Source organism: Bubalus kerabau, chromosome 5, assembly GCF_029407905.1.
Source record: "Bubalus kerabau isolate K-KA32 ecotype Philippines breed swamp buffalo chromosome 5, PCC_UOA_SB_1v2, whole genome shotgun sequence".
In the NCBI taxonomy this organism is placed as follows: domain Eukaryota; kingdom Metazoa; phylum Chordata; class Mammalia; order Artiodactyla; family Bovidae; genus Bubalus; species Bubalus kerabau.
Window position 1 is genome coordinate 59,876,446 of NC_073628.1, and position 19,761 is coordinate 59,896,206.

Sequence of the window (19,761 nt, forward strand, 5' to 3'; positions counted from 1 at the left end):
TATTCTACTGATTCTCAGAGAGAGCATGGAATAAAGAAGAACAAACTGAAGCAAAAGGAAGCAAGTGCTATTGTTAGTGTTCCAGGGGCCCCAATCCCATGTATAAGGGCTCCACGCCAAGGACCTCTTCTAATCCTAATCACCATCCAAAGGTCTACCTCAATTCTATCACGTTAGAAGGTTTGATTTCAAAATGCAGATTTTGGAGGACTCACTCCATCTTCTTTCCAAAGTTACTACTAGCTCTTCAAGAAAGAGTTAACTGCAATTCTCTTTATGTGTATTGATATATTTACTGTGCTGTCATGTGTTACCTGAATTCAGGTCATGAATCGGTTAGATGTGTACTTAATGAAGATTTCAAATGTATATTTGAAGATTATATATTTGAAGATTTCAAATGATGATATACTAATATTGGAAACTGAGGGATAAATCTCAATAATTTTACCTCTAGTAGTGAAACATATGACTAACAGAGTTGGCTGATAAGAACAAAGGTCTATCCACCCACCAGTTGAGTGACACTTAGATTATTCCCAGGTTGTAGCTGTTCTTTGCAGAAAAGGCAAAACTACAATCATGGAAGCCAAAATGATGGTTCAAAAAAAAAAATGTATATCTTTAACTGAGTCACTTTGCAATGCATCTGATACTACACATTATGAATCAACTATGCTCCAATAAAATTTGTTTTTAAAATAAAAAAAAATGAGTCAGATTTGTTCACGATTCTCATATTTGCATGTAATGATCCATGCATAGTACATACTCATCTCATTTTTAGCTTAGAAAAACATAACCTTTCACTGAAAATGAAAAAATAATTTGTGTTATTACTGTCCAGGTTACTTCCTTAGACTCTCTATTCATTATTTTTTCCAGACTTGCATCTTGTATGTAATCCTTTTTCCCCTGGTGTTTCACATTGCAGACTTACAAAATATGTCTAGATTCTCCTCTCTAGTACTTATTTAAGGTGCCAGATCATAGTCTATTCTCTAGTACCTCAAGTGATGATGCTTTCATTTAACTTCATCTCCTAGAGGTACATATTTATAGATATATATTTTTTTTCACTCTGTGTTTTCCAAAAATATGAGATATCTTAGTACATTTAAGAAAAGACTAAAAAGAAAATTGTATCAAATTTTATTTATAACTGGCCTTCTGAAATACCAGGACAATTGTAAAACAATTCCATTGTTTTACCTCCCACCCCTGCACACCAGATTCATGCAAAATAAGCTAGACTTCACAGCTCTTTCTCAACTTCTTTAAAAACAAAACCTCCAAATATGCTTAGTCAAAGGCCATCACAGCTTGGAAATTAATACTCCTTACTCAGTGTAAGCATATAAATTTGGATGAATATGAATCAAATTTAAATCTCCTATTCCCTAGCTTACTTTCAATAACCAGGACTACACTGATAAAAGATATGATGCTTTTCTTATGTTTATAGTAGATTTAACCAAAACCACTAATTATGTATGTGTGTGTGTATATATATATATATATATATATATATATATATACACACATGTATTTACACAAGGGGCTCTAAGTAACTATAAAAAAGAATGAATTTTTGCCGTTTTATACAACATGATTGGACTTGGAAGGTATTATTCTTTGTGAAATTTGTCATACAGAGAAATACAAGAACCATATGATATCACTTATATGTGGAACAAAAAAAATTAATTGAAAGAGACATGTGTACCCCAATGTTCATCGCAGCACTATTTATAATAGCCAGGACATGGAAGCAACCTAGATGCCCATCAACAGATGAATGGATAAGAAAGCGGTGGAACTATACACAATGGAGTATTACTCAGCCATTAAAAAGAATACATTTGAATCAGTTCTAATGAGGTGGATGAAACTGGAGCCGATTATACAGAGTGAAGTAAGCCAGAAATAAAAACACCAATACAGTTTACTAACGCATATATATGGAATTTAGAAATATGGTAATGTTAACCCTGTATGTGAGATAGCAAAAGAGACAGAGATGTATAGAACAGTCTTTTGGACTCTGTGGGAGAGGGAGAGGGTGGGATGATTTGGGAGAATGGCACTGAAACATGTATAATATCATATAAGAAACGAATCACCAGTCCAGGTTCAATGCAGGATACAGGATGCTTGGGGCTGGTGCACTGGGATTACCCAGAGGGATGGTACGGGGAGGGAGGAGGGAGGAGGGTTCAGGATGGGGAACACGTGTACACCTGTGGTGGATTCATGTTGTTGTATGGGAAAACCAATACAATATTGTAAAGTAATTAGCATCCAATTAAAATAAATAAATTTATATTTTTTAAAAAATTTTAAAATGAATGAATATAATAAAACAGCAAGAGACTCACAGATACAGATAACCAGCAAGTGGCTGCCAGTGGGGAGAAGGAAGCAGGGAGGAACAATAGGCATATTTGATTAAGAGGTATTATGTATAAAATAAAGAATCTCCAAGGACATACCATACAACACAGGAAGCATAAGAATATTTTACAATAACTCTAAATACAGTACAGTATTTAAAACTTGTGGATCTCTGTTTTATACTTGTGAAACTTGTAAATCAACTATATGTCAACTACAAATTATTTAAAAACAAATTATTTTAAAGATTTGCTAAAACTGTTTAGGTAAAGTTGATTATGAACAGAGTCTATAAATTAACACTCATCTTTACACAGAATGACAATAAATGCAGAAAAATGATAGAACTGATCTTTAAAAATCATCATTTTCTAGACAACAGTGAAATAACTGTTTGCAGCCTTGATCATAAATAGATTCTACAATGATTAATTGAAAATTTTGGAGAAATAATATCAACAAAAATGTTAACATTTACAGCAAAGATAACTTATCAACTGTAACAATTTCATTTAAGAGTGAGAAAAACAGCTGTTACCAGCAATTCAGATTTACATTAGCACCAATGGTGATGGCCATGCTTCTTAGACTAAGACGGTCACTTGACTTGATGCAGTAGAAAGTAATAAGATATCACCTTAAATATTGTAGCTTGATTATTTAAATCTATTTTAATAACATTTTTATGATATTTAGAAATTTAAAATGTTTATAGTTAACTGATTTAACCTTAATATGCTGTTTAAAATGTATGAACATAAACATCACCTTTCAGACTGGTGGTGAATGTTTCTAAAATGCTCTGTACCAGCAAAATGAGGAAAACGTTACTAGACCTGGAGTTTATTACCAAATTGATCTCTAAAGCTCCTCTTGTGTCACTTTGCATATTTCTTTTAGAAAATATTTTGAGGTTCAAAGTTGATATACACTAAAGACAGAAAAATTCAAGAATACATGTAAGTAAAAAGAAGTGAAACACCTTTTACACCTATTATCTGTGAATTCAACTCTAGCTATACTAGATAGTTTCTTACATTTCTTGCCAATATTTTTCTATAAAAATTTATTCACTGTTTAAAGCAGAGTGTCTTTACGTGTGTGTATAATTAATGTTGAATTTTTTAATCACTTATATTCCGTGTTATAGTAGTTATGCAATGTGATTCTCATTGTTCTTTATTTGAATTATGTGTACTTTGATAAGCATCTTGTAAAATATTATGAGATCCAACCAGTCCAGCCTAAAGGAAATCAGTCCTGAATGTTCATTGGGAGGACTGATGCTGAAGCTGGAACTCCAATATACTGGCCACCTGATGTGAAGAGCTGACTCCTTTGAAAAGACCCTGAAGCAGGGAAAGATTGAAAGGAGGAGAAGGGGACGACAGAGGATGAGATGGTTGGATGGCATCACTGACTCAATGGACATGGGTTTGAGTAAGCTCTGGGAGTTGCTTATGGACAGGGAGGCCTGGGAATGCTGCAGTGCATGGGGTCGCAAAGATCTGGACATGATTGTGTGACTGAACTGTACTGAAATATTATGTATCTCATCATTTTTGGTGTATTCACCTATTGATAGATGAGCAAAAGTAAGATAAACTACTTATATTTAATTCCTGACATAAGTATAACATCAAACATATAAAAGCAAACTATGTCATACTTATGTCAGGAATTAAATATAAGTAGTTTATCTTACTTTTGCTCATCTATTTTGAATGTTTTCCATTTCTTTCCACACTTTTTCCCCATGTCTTCTAAAACAGAGTTTCAGAAACCCTCAGAAGTAATGGAGAAAGCTTTAAGAAAGTTAGGAAACTGATGGATGGAAGGAGGCATGGAAGTGATTGAATCTAATTTCTTGCTATAAATGTTTCATGAACAGGACACATACATTTTGATTTGCCAAGTTTAATGAGGTACTTTTAAGAATTGATTCATTGGACCCATCTCTCAATTACATTGTCCCCATAATATTTAACACAAATCTGATTTATGATTCAAGATGAGTTAAAAAATACTTGAGAAAATAAACATAATTGAATTAATAAGGAAAAATCTGAATACATGTACATACTTCAGTTTTACAACTGCATGTAGTCAATGTTTTATCCACATCGAGGATATACCACATTTCCTTCCCGACAAGTTGTTCGAAATGTATGTTTTGGTGTCAGTTGACGATAACCATATTGACACATAAATTCAATGGTATCCTCTGTTTTAGAGTAAAGTTTTTTCTCGTATTTCCATCTTAACTGTATGTGATGTTTTCTCATTGTTTCTTCTGAAATTACACATGCCTCTAAAATTAAAGAAAATAAACATAAATTGTGAGTAATATGCAAATACTTTCAACAGAATTTCAGGGTTTCAAGAACTTTGGCAAAAATCTTCCTCAAACATTTTCCAACCAATACACTGAAAATGTATAATGTAGGTTTCATCATATTTAAAAAATTAATGATATAAGAATGAGATACTTTGTTTAGTGTAATCATTAAATGTTATAAGATTCATAATGTCAGTTATCAAATGAAGAGCTTTCATAAAGGAGCCATTGTTGCTTGAACATGAAATTTTCTAACTTTATTTCTATATACAGAGATTAATCCTTGGTGTGCAAGCATTAACTGGTTGTTATTTAATCCATAAAAAACTCTATTAAAAACAGTTAAACATTATGCTGTGTACAAGGGTTATCCCAGGATCCAAGAGAAGTTTAAAGCATTTACCTAAGCATTTTGGTAGTTGTGACCACTCTCCATTTCGACATACTACGTTTTTGTTTCCCCGAAGTTCATAGTAGGCCTGACACCGGTACTCAACACTCATTCCTGAAGGATATGCTGATTGCAGGAGTGAGGTAATGTCTCCATTGTCTATTCCTGGAGGAGGCCCACATTTTCCTTGAGAGTCTAAAAAATAATGGCGTTTGATTTATTCAAAGACAACTCCTACAGTTTTAAACAAATAAAAAGGCAGCCAAATATGTCATATCAAAACTTAAGATTTCTGATGACAGAAATTATTTACAGAAGGAATTTTAATCACTTAATCAGAAATACACATTTTAAGACCTTATTTTACCACCATAGAAGCACATATAGTACTTTAACCAATATGTCTGCTTTGCAGTGTCCTGATGTTCAAACATGTTTTCTTTCAGAGTATATGCTGGGAAGATGGATAGCTAAGATAAAAAAAATTTTACTCTTTTATACAGCATGTTGCAGTGTCTGTGAAAGGAAACTTTGGCTTCCATTTCTGGACAAGATGAGGTAAAAATATTTGTGCTTATAGCATCTGCTAAGTATTCCTTCTGCCAAATAAAGGTCCTGAACATATTATAAAAACCAACACAGAAGACTGTGAAACAGGTATAAGTCAATCTGCTTAGGGACCTTGGGATTCAAAGAGTTACACTGAAGAGAGTCCTTGGGGTTTTCATTTTGCCTTCTATGTACCCTGAATGGGCCACTGAGACAGCATCCCAAAATAATACAAGTTCAGAAAGAAAAAAAGTCTCATGAAGCAGTTGATCTCTTTAAGAAAAGGCCCAGAAAAGAGTAGCCTAACAAGATACAAACAGTTTTCACAATACTGAATTAGTCTAGAAATACTACACTAAGTGTGCACACTAAATTCTTGTGTGCACCAGGACCCAGAGACCCCACAGAGACAAAGCCAGAATTGTGTCTGAGTGTCTCCTGTAGAAGTATGGGTGGGCAGTGCACTGCTACAGGGGCAGGAGCTCTGGGTGCAGTAGACCTGGGTATTGCATAAGCCCTCTTGGAGGAGGGTGCAATTAACCACACCACAGAGCCACCAGAACCTACACAGGACTGCAGAAACAGACTCTTAGAGGGCACAAACAAAACCCTGTGCACAAAAGAATCCAGGAAAAAGAAGCAATGACTCCAAAAGAGACTGACCCAGACTTGCCCGTCCATGTCCAGGAGTCTTCAGCACAGGCATGGGTTAGCACTGGCCTGCTGCAGGTTTGGGGGCATTGAGTCCAGCAGTGCATGCATAAGACCTTTTGAATTAGGTCACCAATATCTTCCTTATCTCCACCATTGTTTGGCCACAGGTAAAAAACCAGGGAGGGAATATGACCCCACCCATCAACAGAAAATTGAACTAAAGATTTACTGAGCATGGCCCCTTCCATCAGATCAAGACCCAGTTTCACCCTGAGTCAGTCTCTCTCATCAGGAAGCTTCCATAACCCTCTTATCCTCATCCATCAGACGGCAGACAGAATGAACACCACAATCACAGAAAGCTAACCCATCTGATCACATGGACAATAGCCTTGTAGAACTCCATGAAACTCTGAGCCATGCTGTATAGGGCCTTCAAGTTGGATGTGTCATGGCGGAGGATTCTGATAAAATGTGGGCCACTGGAGAAGGGAATGTCAAACCACTTCAGGATTCTTGCCTTTAGAACCCCATGAACAGTATGAAAAGGCAAAAAGATAGGACAGTGAAAGATGAACTCCTCAGGTGGGGAGGTGCCCAATATACAGGAGATCAGTGGAGAACTAATTCCAGAAAGAATGAAGAGATGAAGAAAAAGCAAAAACAACATCCAATTATGGGTGTGACTGGTGATGGAAGTAAAGCCTGACACTGTAAAGAGCACTATTGCATAGGGACCTGGAATGTTAGGTCCATGAATCAAGGCAAATTGGAAATGGTCAAACAGGAGAGGGCAAGGGTGAACATCGGCATTTTAAAAATCAGCAAACTAAAATGGACTTGAATGGGTGGATTTGACTCAGATGACCAGTATATCTACTACTGTGAGCAAGAATCCCCAAGAAGAATTGGAGTGGCCACGATAGTCGACTAAACAGTCTGAAATGCAGTGCTTGCATGCAACCTCAAAAATGACAGAACGATTGCTGTTCTTTTCCAAGCCAAACCATTGACAAGCACAGTAATCCAGGTCTATGCCCTGAACAGTAATGTTGAAGAAGCTGAAGTGGAATGGTTTTCTGAAGACGTACAAGGACTTCTAGAACTAACAAGCAGAAAGATGTCCTTTTCATTATATTGGACTGGAATGCAAAAGTGGGAGGTCGAGATATCTGGACTAACAGGCAAGTTTGGCATTAAGAGTACAAAATGAAGCAGGGAAAAGGGTAACAGAGTTTTACCAAGAGAACACACTGGTCATAGCAAACATCCTCTTCCAATAACACAAGTGAAATCTCTACACATGGACATCACCAAATGTCCATGGAAAACTCTACACATGGACAATACCAAAATCAGATTGATTATATTCTTTGCAGCCAAAGATGGAGAAGCTCTATACAGTCAACAAAAACAAGACTGGGAGCTGACTGTGGCTCAGATCATGAACTCCTTGTTGCCAAATTCATACTTAAATTGAAGAAAGATGTGAAAACCACTAGACATTCAGGCATGACCTAAATCAAATCCCTTGCAATTAGAGTGGAAGAAACAAATAGATTCAGGGGATTTGATAAGACAGAATGCCTGAACAACTATGGAGAGTGGTTCCTGACTTTGTACAGGATGAAGGGATCAAAATCATCCCCAATAAAAAGAAACGTAAAAAAGGCAAAATGGTTGCCTCAAGAGGCCCTACAAATAGCTGAGAAAAGAAGAGATGCTAAAGGCAAAGGAGAAAAGGAAAGATAAAACTATTTGAATGCAGTGTTCCAAAGAATAGCAAGGAGAAAAAAGAAAGCCTTCCTCAGTGATCAGTGCAAAGAAATAGCGGGAAACAATAGAATGGGAAAGACTGGAGATCTCTTCAAGAAAATTAGAGATACCAAGGACATTTCATGCAACGATGGGCACTATAAAGGATAAAAATGGTATGGACCTAACAGAAGTAGAAGATATTAAGAAGAGGAGGCAAAAATATACAGAAGAACTATACAAAAAAGATCTTCATGACCCAGATAACCACAAAGGTGTGATCACTCACCTAGAGCCAGACATCCTAAAATACAAAATCAAGTATGCCTTAGGAAGCATCACTGCAAACAAAGCTAGTGGAGGTGATGGTATTCCAGTTGAGCTATTTCAAATCCTAAAGACAATGCTCTTTAAGTGTTGAACTCAATATGCCAGCAAATTCAGCAGTGAACAAAGCTCTGCAAAAAGTCAATTTTCATTCCAATCCCAAAGAAAGTCAATCCCAGAGAATGTTCCAACTACAGTACAATAGCATTCATCTCACACTCTAGTAAAGTAATGCCCAAGTTCTCCAAGCTAGGCTTCAACAGCATGTGACCCATGAAATTCCTGATGTTCAAACTGGATACAGAAAAGGCAGAGAAACCAGAGATCAAATTGCCAACATCCATTGGATCATCAAAAAAGCAAGAGAGTTCCACAAAAAAATCCACTTCTGTTTTATTGACTACACCAAAACCTTTGACTGTGTAGATCACAACAAACTGTGGAAATTAAACAGATGGTAACACCTGACCTGCCTCTTGAGAAATCTGTATGCTGGTCAAGAAGCCACAGTTAGAATCAGACATGGAAGAAAAACTGGTTCCAAATCAGGAAAGGAACACATCAAGTCTGTATACTGTCACCTGCTTACTTAACTTCTATGCAGAGTACATCATGCAAAATTCCAAGCCGGATGAAGCAGAAGCTGGAATCAATATTGTCAGGAGAAATATCAACAATGTCAACTATGCAGATGGCACCATCCTTATGGCAGAAAGTGAAGAACTAAAGAGTCCCCTAATGAAAATGAAAGAGGAGAGTGGAAAAGTTAGCTTAAAAATGAACATTCAGAGAACTAAGGTAATGGCATCCAGTCCCATCATTTCATAGCAAACAGATGGTGAAACAATGGAAACTGTGAGAGACTTTATTTTGGGGGCTCCAAAATCACTGCAGATGGTGATTGCAGCCATGATATTAAAACACACTTGCTCCTTAGAAAAAAGTTATGACCTACTTAGACAGCATATCAAAAAGCAGAGACATTACTTTGACAACAAAATTCCACCTAGTGAAAGCTATGATTTTTTCAGTCATCATGTATGGATGTGAGAGTTGGACTATAAAGAAAGCTGAGCACCGAAAAACTGATGCTTTTGAACTGTGGTGTTGGAGAAGACTCTTGAGAGTCCCTTGGAATGCAAGGAGATCAAACCAGTCAATCCTAACGGAAATCAGTCCTTAATATTTATTGGAAGGACTGATAATGAAGCTGAAGCTCCAATACTTTGGCCAGCAGATGAAAAGAACTATTTGGAGAAAACCCTGATGCTGGGAAAGATTGAAGGCAGAAGGATAAGGGGATAACAGAGGATGAGATGGTTGGGGGGCATCACTGACTTGATGGACATGAGGTTAGTTAAGCTCTGGGAGTTGGTGATGGATGGGAAAGCCTGGTGTGCTTCAGTCCATGGAGTAGCAAAGAGTCAGACATGACTAAGCAACTGAACTGGACTGATTTAGTCTAGAAACACATGATGGCAGAAACCTCAGACCAATCCTTTCCATGCATTGATCTACAGGGTCCAAGTAAGCAGCTCATATTTCCACCCACATAATGAGCGAACTCTTGAGAGTCCCTTGGACTGCAAGGAGGTCCAACCAGTCCATCCTAAAGGAGATCAGTTCTGGGTGTTCACTGGAAGGACTGATGTTGAAGCTGAAACTCCAATACTTTGGCCACCTCATGAGAACAGTTGACTCATTGGAAAAGACCCTGAAGCTGGGAGGGACTAGGGGCAGGAGGAGAAGGGGACGACAGAGAATGAGATGGCTGGATGGCATCACCGACTCGATGGACATGAGTTTCAGTGAACTCACCGAATTGGTGATTGACAGGGAGGTCTAGTGTGCTGTGATTCATGGGGTTGCAAAGAGTCGGACACGACTGAGCAACTAAACTGAACTGAACTGAACTGAATGAGGAAACAAGAAACCTCTGCCCTTTCTCCTGGTGACAGAGGAGGTCAGGTGGGAACCTTGGGCTTGCACCCTACATGGCAGTAATGAAGGGCTGATTAATGAAGGAGTCCAATAACATCCTTAGTCTCAAGATAAAAAAGCTCAAGTGTCTGAATACAGTTGAAAATCCTTTATCAGACCAAAGACCAGATAAACCTCAAAAGAGAAAAAGCAATCAACAGAAGACAACACTGAGATGACACAGATATTGAAATCATTGGATGACGGTTTTTAAAAATCTAGTCCAATTGGTAGAACTAGAAAATAGATTAGAAAACCACATAGATTGACAACATATCACAGATGGCAGAATGATCAATAAGTTTGAGTATTAACTAACCTTGAAAATTGACTGAAAAGAAAATGGACATAGCTTCAAGTATCTGTGGGAAGACAGCAAAGAAGGTTGAACATGAAGTTGAAAATAAAGAATAAGAGATAAAAAATAATGGCTGAGTTCCCTGTGCCATCATTTTCTGATGGTCTAAATGGAAAGGAAATCCAAAAGAATGGGGATATGTGTATATGTGTAGCTGATTCACTTTGATGTACAGTGAAACTAACACTATATTGTATAGGAAATACACTCCAAAAAAATTTTTTTTGAATAATGGCTAATAGTTTCTCAAATAGGGCATATGACTTAGCAACTAACCAAAAACAACTACATGCTAAAACTGCTCAGTGAATTCCAAATGGGATGGAGCCAAATAACTTAATGTCAAGATACATCATAATCAGTTCCTGTTGTATTGTTCAGTCGCTCAATTGTTTCTGACTCTTTGCAACCCCATGGATTGTAGAAAGCCTGGGTTCCCGGTCCTTCATTAACTCCCAGAGTTTGCTCAAAGTCATGTCCATTCTGTCAATCATGCCATCCAACCATCTCATTTCCTGATGTTCCTTCTCCTCCTGCGATTAATCTTTTCCAGTATCAGGTTCTTTTCCCAAGGAGTCAGTTCTTCTCATCAGGTGTTCAAAATACTGGAGCTTCAGCTTCAGCATCAGTCCTTCAAATGAATATTCAGAACTGATTTCTTTTAGGATTGCCTGGCTTGATCTCCTTGCAGTCTCAGGGACTCTCCAGAGTCTTCTCCAGCACCACAGTTCAAAAACTCAATTCTTTGGTACTCAGCCTTCTTTGTGGTCAAACATTCACATCCATACATTACTGCTTGAAAAACCATAACTTTGACAATATGAACCTTTGTTGGTAAAGTGATGTCTCTGCTTCTTACCATGCTGTCGAGGTTTTTATGGCTTTTCTTCCAAGGAGTCTTTTAATTTCATGGCTGCAGTCAGCATCCACAGTGATTGTGAAGCTAAAAAGAATGAAGTCTGTCACTGTTTCCATTTTCCCCCATTTCTGACATACAGTGATGGAACCCGATACCATGATCTTCATTTTTTGAATGTGGTTTTAAGCTAGCTTTTTCAATCTCCTCTTTCACCATTATCAAGAGGCTCTTTAGTTCTTCTTTGCTTTCTGCCATTAGTGTGATGTCATCTGTGTATCTGAGGTTATTGGCATTTTTCCTGGAATCTTGATTCCACCTTGTGCTTCTTCCAGCCTGGTATCTTGTGCGATGTTAAAGTAGCAGTGTGACAATACAGCCTTGACATACTCCTTTTCCAATTTTGAATCAGTTTGTTTTTCCACTCCAGTTCTAACTGTTGCTTCTTGACCTGCATACAGGTTTCTCAGGAGGCAGGTAAGGTGGTTAAGTATTCCCATCTCTGTAAGAATTTTTCACAGTTTGTTGTGATCCACACAGTCAAAGACTTTAGTGTAGTCAGTGAAGCAGATTGTTTCTTCAATTCCTTTGGTTTTTCTATGATCCAACGGATGTTGTCAATTTAATTTCTAGTTTCGCCGTCTTTCTAAATTTAGCTTGTACATCTCGAAGTTCTCAGTACACATGTTGAAATTTAGCTTGAAGAATTTTGAGTATTACCTTGCTAGCATGTGAAATGAGCCCAGTTGTGTTGTGGTAGTATGAATATTCTTTGGCATTGTCCTTCAACTGATCTTTTCCAGTCCTATAGCCAATGCTGAGCTTTCCAAATTTGCTGGCATATTAAGTGTAGTACTTTCACAGCATCATCTTTTAGCATTTGAACTAGCTCAGCTGGAATCCCATCACCTCCACTAGCTTTGTTTGTAGTGATGCCCATTTGACTTCACACTCCAGGATTTCTGGCTCCAGGTGACTTGTGGTTATCTGGGTCATTAAGCCCTTTTCTGTACAGTTCTTCTGTATATTCTTGCCACCTCTTCTTAATACCTTCTGCTTCTCTTAGGGGCATACTGTTTCTGCCCTTTATGTGCCCATCATTACATGAAATGTTCCCTTGCTCTCTCTAATTTTCTTGAAGACATCTCTAGTCTTCCCCATTGTATTGCTTTCCTCTGTTTTTTGTTTTGTTTTGTTTTGTTTTGTTTTTTGCATGGCTCACTTAACAAGGCTTTCATATCTCTCCTTGCTATTCTTTGGATTCTGCATTCAGATGGGTATATTTTCCCTTTTGTCCTTTGCACTTTGCTTCTTTTCTTTCATCTCTTTGTAAGGCCTTCTCAGCCATTTTTCATTGTTGCATTTCTGCTTCTTGGGGATGGTTTTGCTCACTGCCTCCTGTACAAACCTCCATCCATAGTTCTTCAGGCACTCTCTCAGATCTAGTCCCTTGAATATTTTTATCCTTTCTGCTATATAATCATAAAAGCCCTAATCGCCTAGTGGTTTTCCCTGCTTTCTTCAAGTCTGAATTTCACAATAAGGACCTCATGATCTGAGCCACAGTTAGCTTCCAATCTTGGTTTTGCCAACTGTATAGAGCTTCTCTATCTTTGACTGCAAAGAATATAATCATTCTGATTTCGGTACTGACCATCTCGTGATGTCCATGCATACAATTGTCTCTTGTGTTTTTGAAGAAGGTGTTTGTTATGACCCATGTCTTCTCTTGTCAAAACTCTTTTAGCCTTTCCCCTGCTTCATTTCGTACTCCAAGGCCAAACTTGCCTGTTACTTCAGGTATCTTTTTATTCCTACCTTGTATTCCAGTTCCCTGTATGAAAAGTAGAATTTTTTGGTTTCTCCGGATAAACTACCTATGTGCATCTTAATACCTAGAGAGACTAAAAAAACCATGCAAAGACATATACTCAAATATAATGCAGATCCATTTCAAACTATTTTATAATGTTCAAAAATTCACAAGGAAGTCAAGAAAAGAAAAACGTTGAGAATTGAAGGAAACACACACAAAACAAATAAGAAAATGGCAGACTGTCCTTAATAGTTAATGAGTCACTCTAAATATAAATGGTCCTAAATATATCAATGCAAAATGGCTGTCTGGGGAGGCCTTACAAATAGCTGTGAAAAGAAGAGAAGCAAAAAGCAAAGAAGAAAAGGAAAGATATAAGCATCTGAATGCAGAGTTCCAAAGAATAGCAAGAGATAAGAAAGCCTTTCTCAGCGATCAATGCAAAGAAATAGAGGAAAACAACAGAATGGGAAAGACTAGAGATCTCTTCAAGAAAATTAGAGATACTAAGGGAACATTTCATGCAAAGATGGGCTCGAAAAAGGACAGAAATGGCATGGACCTAACAGAAGCAGAAGATATTAAGAAGAGATGGAAAGAATACACAGAAGAACTGTACAAAAAAGATCTTCATGACCCAGATAATCACGATGGTGTAATCGCTGACCTAGAGCCAGACACCCTGGAATGTGAAGTCAAGTGGGCCTTAGAAAGCATCACTACAAGCAAAGCTAGTGGAGGTGAAGGAATTCCAGTTGAGCTATTCCAAATCCTGAAAGATGATGCTGTGAAAGTGCTGCACTCAATATGTCAGCAAATTTGGAAAACTCAGCAGTGGCCACAGGACTGGAAAAGCTCAGTTTTCATTCCAAACCCAAAGAAAGGCAATGCCAAAGAATGCTCAAACTACTACACAATTGCACTCATCTCACACGCTAGTAAAGTAATGCTCAAAATTCTCCAAGCCAAGCTTCAGGAATACGTGAACCATGAATCTACTGATGTTCAAGCTGGTTTTAGAAAAGACAGAGGAACCAGAGATCAAATTGCCAACATCCGCTGGATCATGGAAAAAGCAAGAGAGTTCCAGAAAAACATCTATTTCTGCTTTATTGACTATGCCAAAGCCTTTGACTGTGTGGATCACAATAAACTGTGGAAAATTCTGAAAGAGATGGGAATACCAGAACACCTGACCTGCCTCTTGAGAAATCCGTATGTAGGTCAGGAAGCAACAGTTAGAATTGGACATGGAACAACAGACTGGTTCCAAATAGGAAAAGGAGTACATCAGGGCTGTATATTTAACTTATTTACTTATATACAGAGTACATCATGAGAAACGCTGGGCTGGAAGAAACACAAGCTGGAATCAAGATTTCCGGGAAAAATATAAATAACCTCAGATATGCAGATGACACCACCCTAATGGCAGAGAGTGAAGAAGAAGTAAAAAGCCTCTTGATGAAAGTGAAAATAGAGAGTGCAAAAGTTGGCTTAAAGCTCAACATTCAGAAAACGAAGATCATGGCATCCGGTCCCATCATTTCATGGGAAATAGGTCGGGAAACAGTGGAAACAAGTGTCAGATTTTATTTTTGGGGGCTCTAAAATCACTGCAGATGGTGACTGCAGCCATGAAATTAAAAGACGCTTACTCCTTGGAAGGAAAGTTATGACCAACCTAGATAGCATATTCAAAAGCAGAGACATTACTTTGCCTACAAAGGTCTGTCTAGTCAGGGCTATGGTTTTTCCTGTGGTCATGTATGGATGTGAGAGTTGGACTGTGAAGAAGGCTGAATGCTGAAGAATTGATGCTTTTGAACTGTGGTGTTGGAGAAGACTCTTGAGAGTCCCTTGGACTGCGAGGAGATCCAACCAGTCCATTCTGAAGGAGATCAGCCCTGGGGTTTCTTTGGACGGAATGATGCTAAAGCTGAAACTCCAGTACTTTGGCCACCTCATGGGAAGAGTTGACTCATTGGAAAAGACTCTGATGCTGGGAGGGATTGGGGGCAGGAGGAGAAGGGGACGACAGAGGATGAGATGTCTGGATGGCATCACTAACTCGATGGACGTGAGTTTGAGTGAAGTCCGGGAGTTGGTGATGGACAGGGAGGCCTGGCGTGCTGCGATTCATGGGGTCGCAAAGAGTCAGACACAACTGAGCGACTGAACTGAACTGAACTGAACCGAATGTACTTCTTGGTTTGGATTTCCATCCTGTCTTATCTCTAAAGACTGAAGTATTCCAGTACCAAGTTCAGACTTTTTATTTTTATGTGTACACTCATTTCCTGCATGAGTTCAGCTAGTTATTGTTCAGTCACCAAGTCATGTCTAACACTTTGTGACCCCACGGACTGCTCATGCCAGGTTTCCAGGTCCCTGAGCTCTCCCAGAGTTGGGTAAGTTCATGTCCACTGAATCGGTGATGTCACCCAAACATCTCATCTTCTGTCACCCTATTCTCTGTCTTCCTTCAACCTTCCAATGCATCAGCTATTCACATCAAGCTTAGCTTGAGGATTTTGAACATAACCTTACTAGCATGGGAGATGACTGCTATTGTCTGGTGATCTAAACGTTTTTTAGTACTGCCCTTCTTGGGAATTGGTGAGTATTGACCTTTTCCACTCCTGTGACTACTGCTGGGTTTCCCAAATTTGCTGACATAATGAGTGTAGCACTTTTGTAGCATCATCCTGTAGGATTTTAAATAGCTCTGCTGGAACTCAGCTAGTAACCTTTCTTTAAATATCATCCATAGGTACAGCTGGCCACATCTATGTCAGACTTTGTGATCAGGCCCCAGCTGCTTATTCCATGTCTCAAAGTGGAATTTCTTGGGCTGTTAAATATAACTATGGTATCTTTTACACTCTTATCTTCAGAAAACAACTGACTATCTTAATGTTTTAAGACAGGAAATGTCCCATGATTCCAACTGCTCAAATCTGGTCAACACTGTCATACAATAAACATGTTAGATTACATATTCAGACCACAGAAGAACTGGATTTTTAGCACCATTTTTTTTTTTTTGCAACTAAAAATTATTCCAGAAAGGCTACTTCATCCTAATTTTGATTCAATATATCTTGTTATTATATTCTCTAAACTGGGTGGACAGGGTGAGTACAATACTCTACCTTTACACTGAGGTGGTTCTGTCCAAGTTCCATTTAAACATACGACTTCTATCTCCCCAAAAAGGTCATAATTCCCAATGCATTCGTAACGTGCTCTCTCATCACTTTGATATCTAGACTTAGGATTGTGTATAATAGCATTTTCCACTTCAGGTGGATTCCCACAGGAAACATCTAAATAGAAAGGTAAAACAGTATCTCTAATATAATGATTATCATGAACAGCAAGGAGGAAATAGAATGTCAAATATATTCCACGGTTGTTTTGATTCAACAGTTAATCTGTCATGAAAGACTGCTAATTGTCATCAGTTTATATGTAAGGTTAAGGGAAAGGAAATAAAGCAATATTTTTCAGCAGGAATTAAACTTCTGTACCTTAATTCTCTCCCCTATACTTCACTAGAAAAGTGATACACAATTTTTAGGGCACTGAAAAAAAAGAGTTTTCCTGGAAATCTCTTTTTGAGGTTAGTAAAATAAAAATTATAAAGTATATAAATTCAAAATGAATTTATAAATCATAAGCAAAACATAATAAAAATATCGTTTGACTTCAAGATTTGGTTTACATTCATCCTGTTTATGAGATATAACTTTAGGGCCTTTCAGAAAATAAACACAGTAGGTTCTTCTTTAGAGATTGATCAAGAATTAAACACTTTGAAGAATACTATAGTTGCAAGGAGAAGATGATTAATTAAAGATTTGAACAAAAGATCTGGAAAAATAATAGAAAACTAAAGTGTAAATTTACAAAACTACACTTTAATGATATTTTGGGGCAAATGCTAAGGACATCACCATCAATGATGTGCATTCCTCAGTGTGATTCATGGGAAGAAGAGGCTGTAACTACAAGAGGCTGTAGCCATGGGTCCGAAACTGAAATATACACAGAATTCCTTGGCAATCATCAAGACATTGTCAGAGTTGCAGCCCCAGAGGTTTAGATTCAACAAGTCTGAGTGAGCCTGTGAATCTGCTTGCATATAACAGTATACAGAATGTGCTGAGAACGCTCTGTCATGACTGTGCTTTGAGAACTATTGTGCTACAACACAAAAACGCTGGGAACACAAGTCTATCCCTTTTTATGTTCAGGCACAAACTGGTTTTGACCTGGCCTAAAAGTAATCTATGTCCATTTAATGATAGTGGAGGCAATTTTCTACATTATATTATTTCAGATACTTATATAAATTAAAAAATTTTACCAAAGTACCTCTGCATGCTGGCCTTCCTATCCATTTGCTCTTAATACACTGTATAGTATCAGATCCATCCAACTGATAATATGATAGACACTTAAAAGCCACTTTTTCTCCTGACCTATAGAAATCCTTCTCCCGATCTATGAGTACAGCATCCTCAAAGGTGGGCAAGTTAACACAATTTGTGCCTGAAAGAAAAAGAATATGCATTTGTTTAGTACATTTTTAAAGATTCATAATGACCACTGATTATATTCCAGAAAATAAATAGTTACATATCAAACCAATGAATATTCTACAGCATTTCTCTTATACCTTGAGACAAATATCAGAAATCTTCATATTCTTGACCATCTCTATATTATCAAAAATACAACATGGGAAAGCTGCATACTTCTCAAATTTAAGGTATCTTCTCGCATGACAGCCCACCTAAATTATGAATGTTTCTATTTTTGCTTTTATCAAAATATGTTACCTTGAGTTATGTTAAATGTCTTAGAAAATTGCATATTACAAAGAAATGATTGACAAATTAACAACAATTGAGTAGTGTTAAGAGCAGAGTTCAGCCATAGTACAGGAACAGAGACCAGAAATCTGAGATGTATATCAGAGGATATTCAAACTGAACCCAAGATGATGTGAAAGAGATAGTTTAGTGTTATCAAATTGCCAACGCCCATTGGATCACAGAAAAAGCAAGGGAATTCCAGAAAAACATTTACTTCTGTTCATTGACTACACTAAAGCACTTGATACTGTAGATCACAACAAACTGTGGAAAATTCTTGAAGAGATGGGAATACCAGACCACCTTACCTTCCTCCTGAGAAAACTATGCAGGTGAAGAAGTAACAGTTAGATCCGTACATGGACAATTGACTGGCTCAAAATTGGAAAAAGAGTACTTCAAGGGTGTATATTGTCATCCCGCTTATTTAACTTAAATGCAGAGTACATCATGCAAAATGCCTGGTTGGATGAAGCTCAAGCTGGCATCCAGATTGCCAGGAGAAATACTAATAACCCCAGCTATGCCTCAGATGACACCACCTTAATGGCAGAAAGTAAAGAGAAACTAAAGGGCCTCTTGGTGAAGGTGGAAGAAGGACTGAAACAGCTCGCTTAAAACTCAGCATTCAAAAAATGGAGATCATGGCATCTGGTCCCATCACTTCACAGCAAATAAATGGGGAAAAACTAGAAACAGTGACAGACTTCGTTTTCTTGGGCTCTAAAATCACTGTGGATGGTCACTGAAGCCATGAAATTAAAAGACGCTTGCTCCTTGGAAGAAAAGCTATGACAAACCTCAACAGCATATTAAAAAGCAGAGACATCACTTTGCCAACAAAGCTCCACCTAGCCAAAGCTATGACTTTTCCAGTAGTCATGTATGATTTGAGAGTTGGATAGTAAAGAGGAGTCAGGCTGAGTTCCAAAGAATTGATATTTTCGAACTATGGTGCTGGAGAAGACTCTTGAGAGTACCTTGGACTGCAAGATCAAAGCAGTCAATCCTAAAAGAAATTGACCCTGAATATTCATTCAAAGGACTGATGCTGAAGCTGAAGCTCCAATACTTTGTTCACCTGATACAAAGAGCCGACTTAATGGAAAAGACCCTGATGCTGGGAAAGACTGAGGGCAGGAAGAGAAGGGGACAACAAACAATGAGATGGTTGAATGGCATCACCGATTCAATGGACATTAGTTTAAGCAAACACCAGGAGACAGTGAAGGACAGGGATGCCTGGCTTGCTACAGTCCATAGGGTTGCAAAGAGTCAGAAACGACTGAATGACTGAACTACAACAAAAAATCAAACTTTTATTATTTCTAGGGTTATTAATTCTCTACCAGAATTCAGAACTTTTCATAGGTACCTTGTTAAATTCTAGAATTACTGCTTAATTTCATATTTGGGCCACTTATGCTTTGAATTAAAAGATATTTGTCAGCTTTAGAAAA

The 19,761-nt window shown here is 37.8% G+C and overlaps 1 protein-coding gene across 4 annotated transcripts in view; it reads right to left on the reverse strand.

Moving 5' to 3' along the window:
- Window positions 1-2,346: 2,346 nt before the first annotated feature.
- Window positions 2,347-19,761, reverse strand: part of LOC129652806 (complement factor H) — a 107,711-nt gene continuing 90,296 nt past the window's right edge. For 2 of the 4 annotated variants that reach the window (XM_055581822.1, XM_055581823.1), the window contains exons 18-21: window positions 17,799-17,975; window positions 16,574-16,747; window positions 5,136-5,318; window positions 4,096-4,705 (exon numbers count right to left, since the gene is read on the reverse strand). In XM_055581822.1, coding sequence (XP_055437797.1) covers window positions 4,509-4,705; window positions 5,136-5,318; window positions 16,574-16,747; window positions 17,799-17,975 — 731 coding nt within the window. In that variant the 3' untranslated portion in view covers window positions 4,096-4,508. Of the gene's footprint in view, window positions 3,326-4,095; window positions 4,706-5,135; window positions 5,319-16,573; window positions 16,748-17,798; window positions 17,976-19,761 lie in introns of those variants that run through there. The other 2 variants (XM_055581821.1, XM_055581820.1) reach the window with 2 other exon arrangements.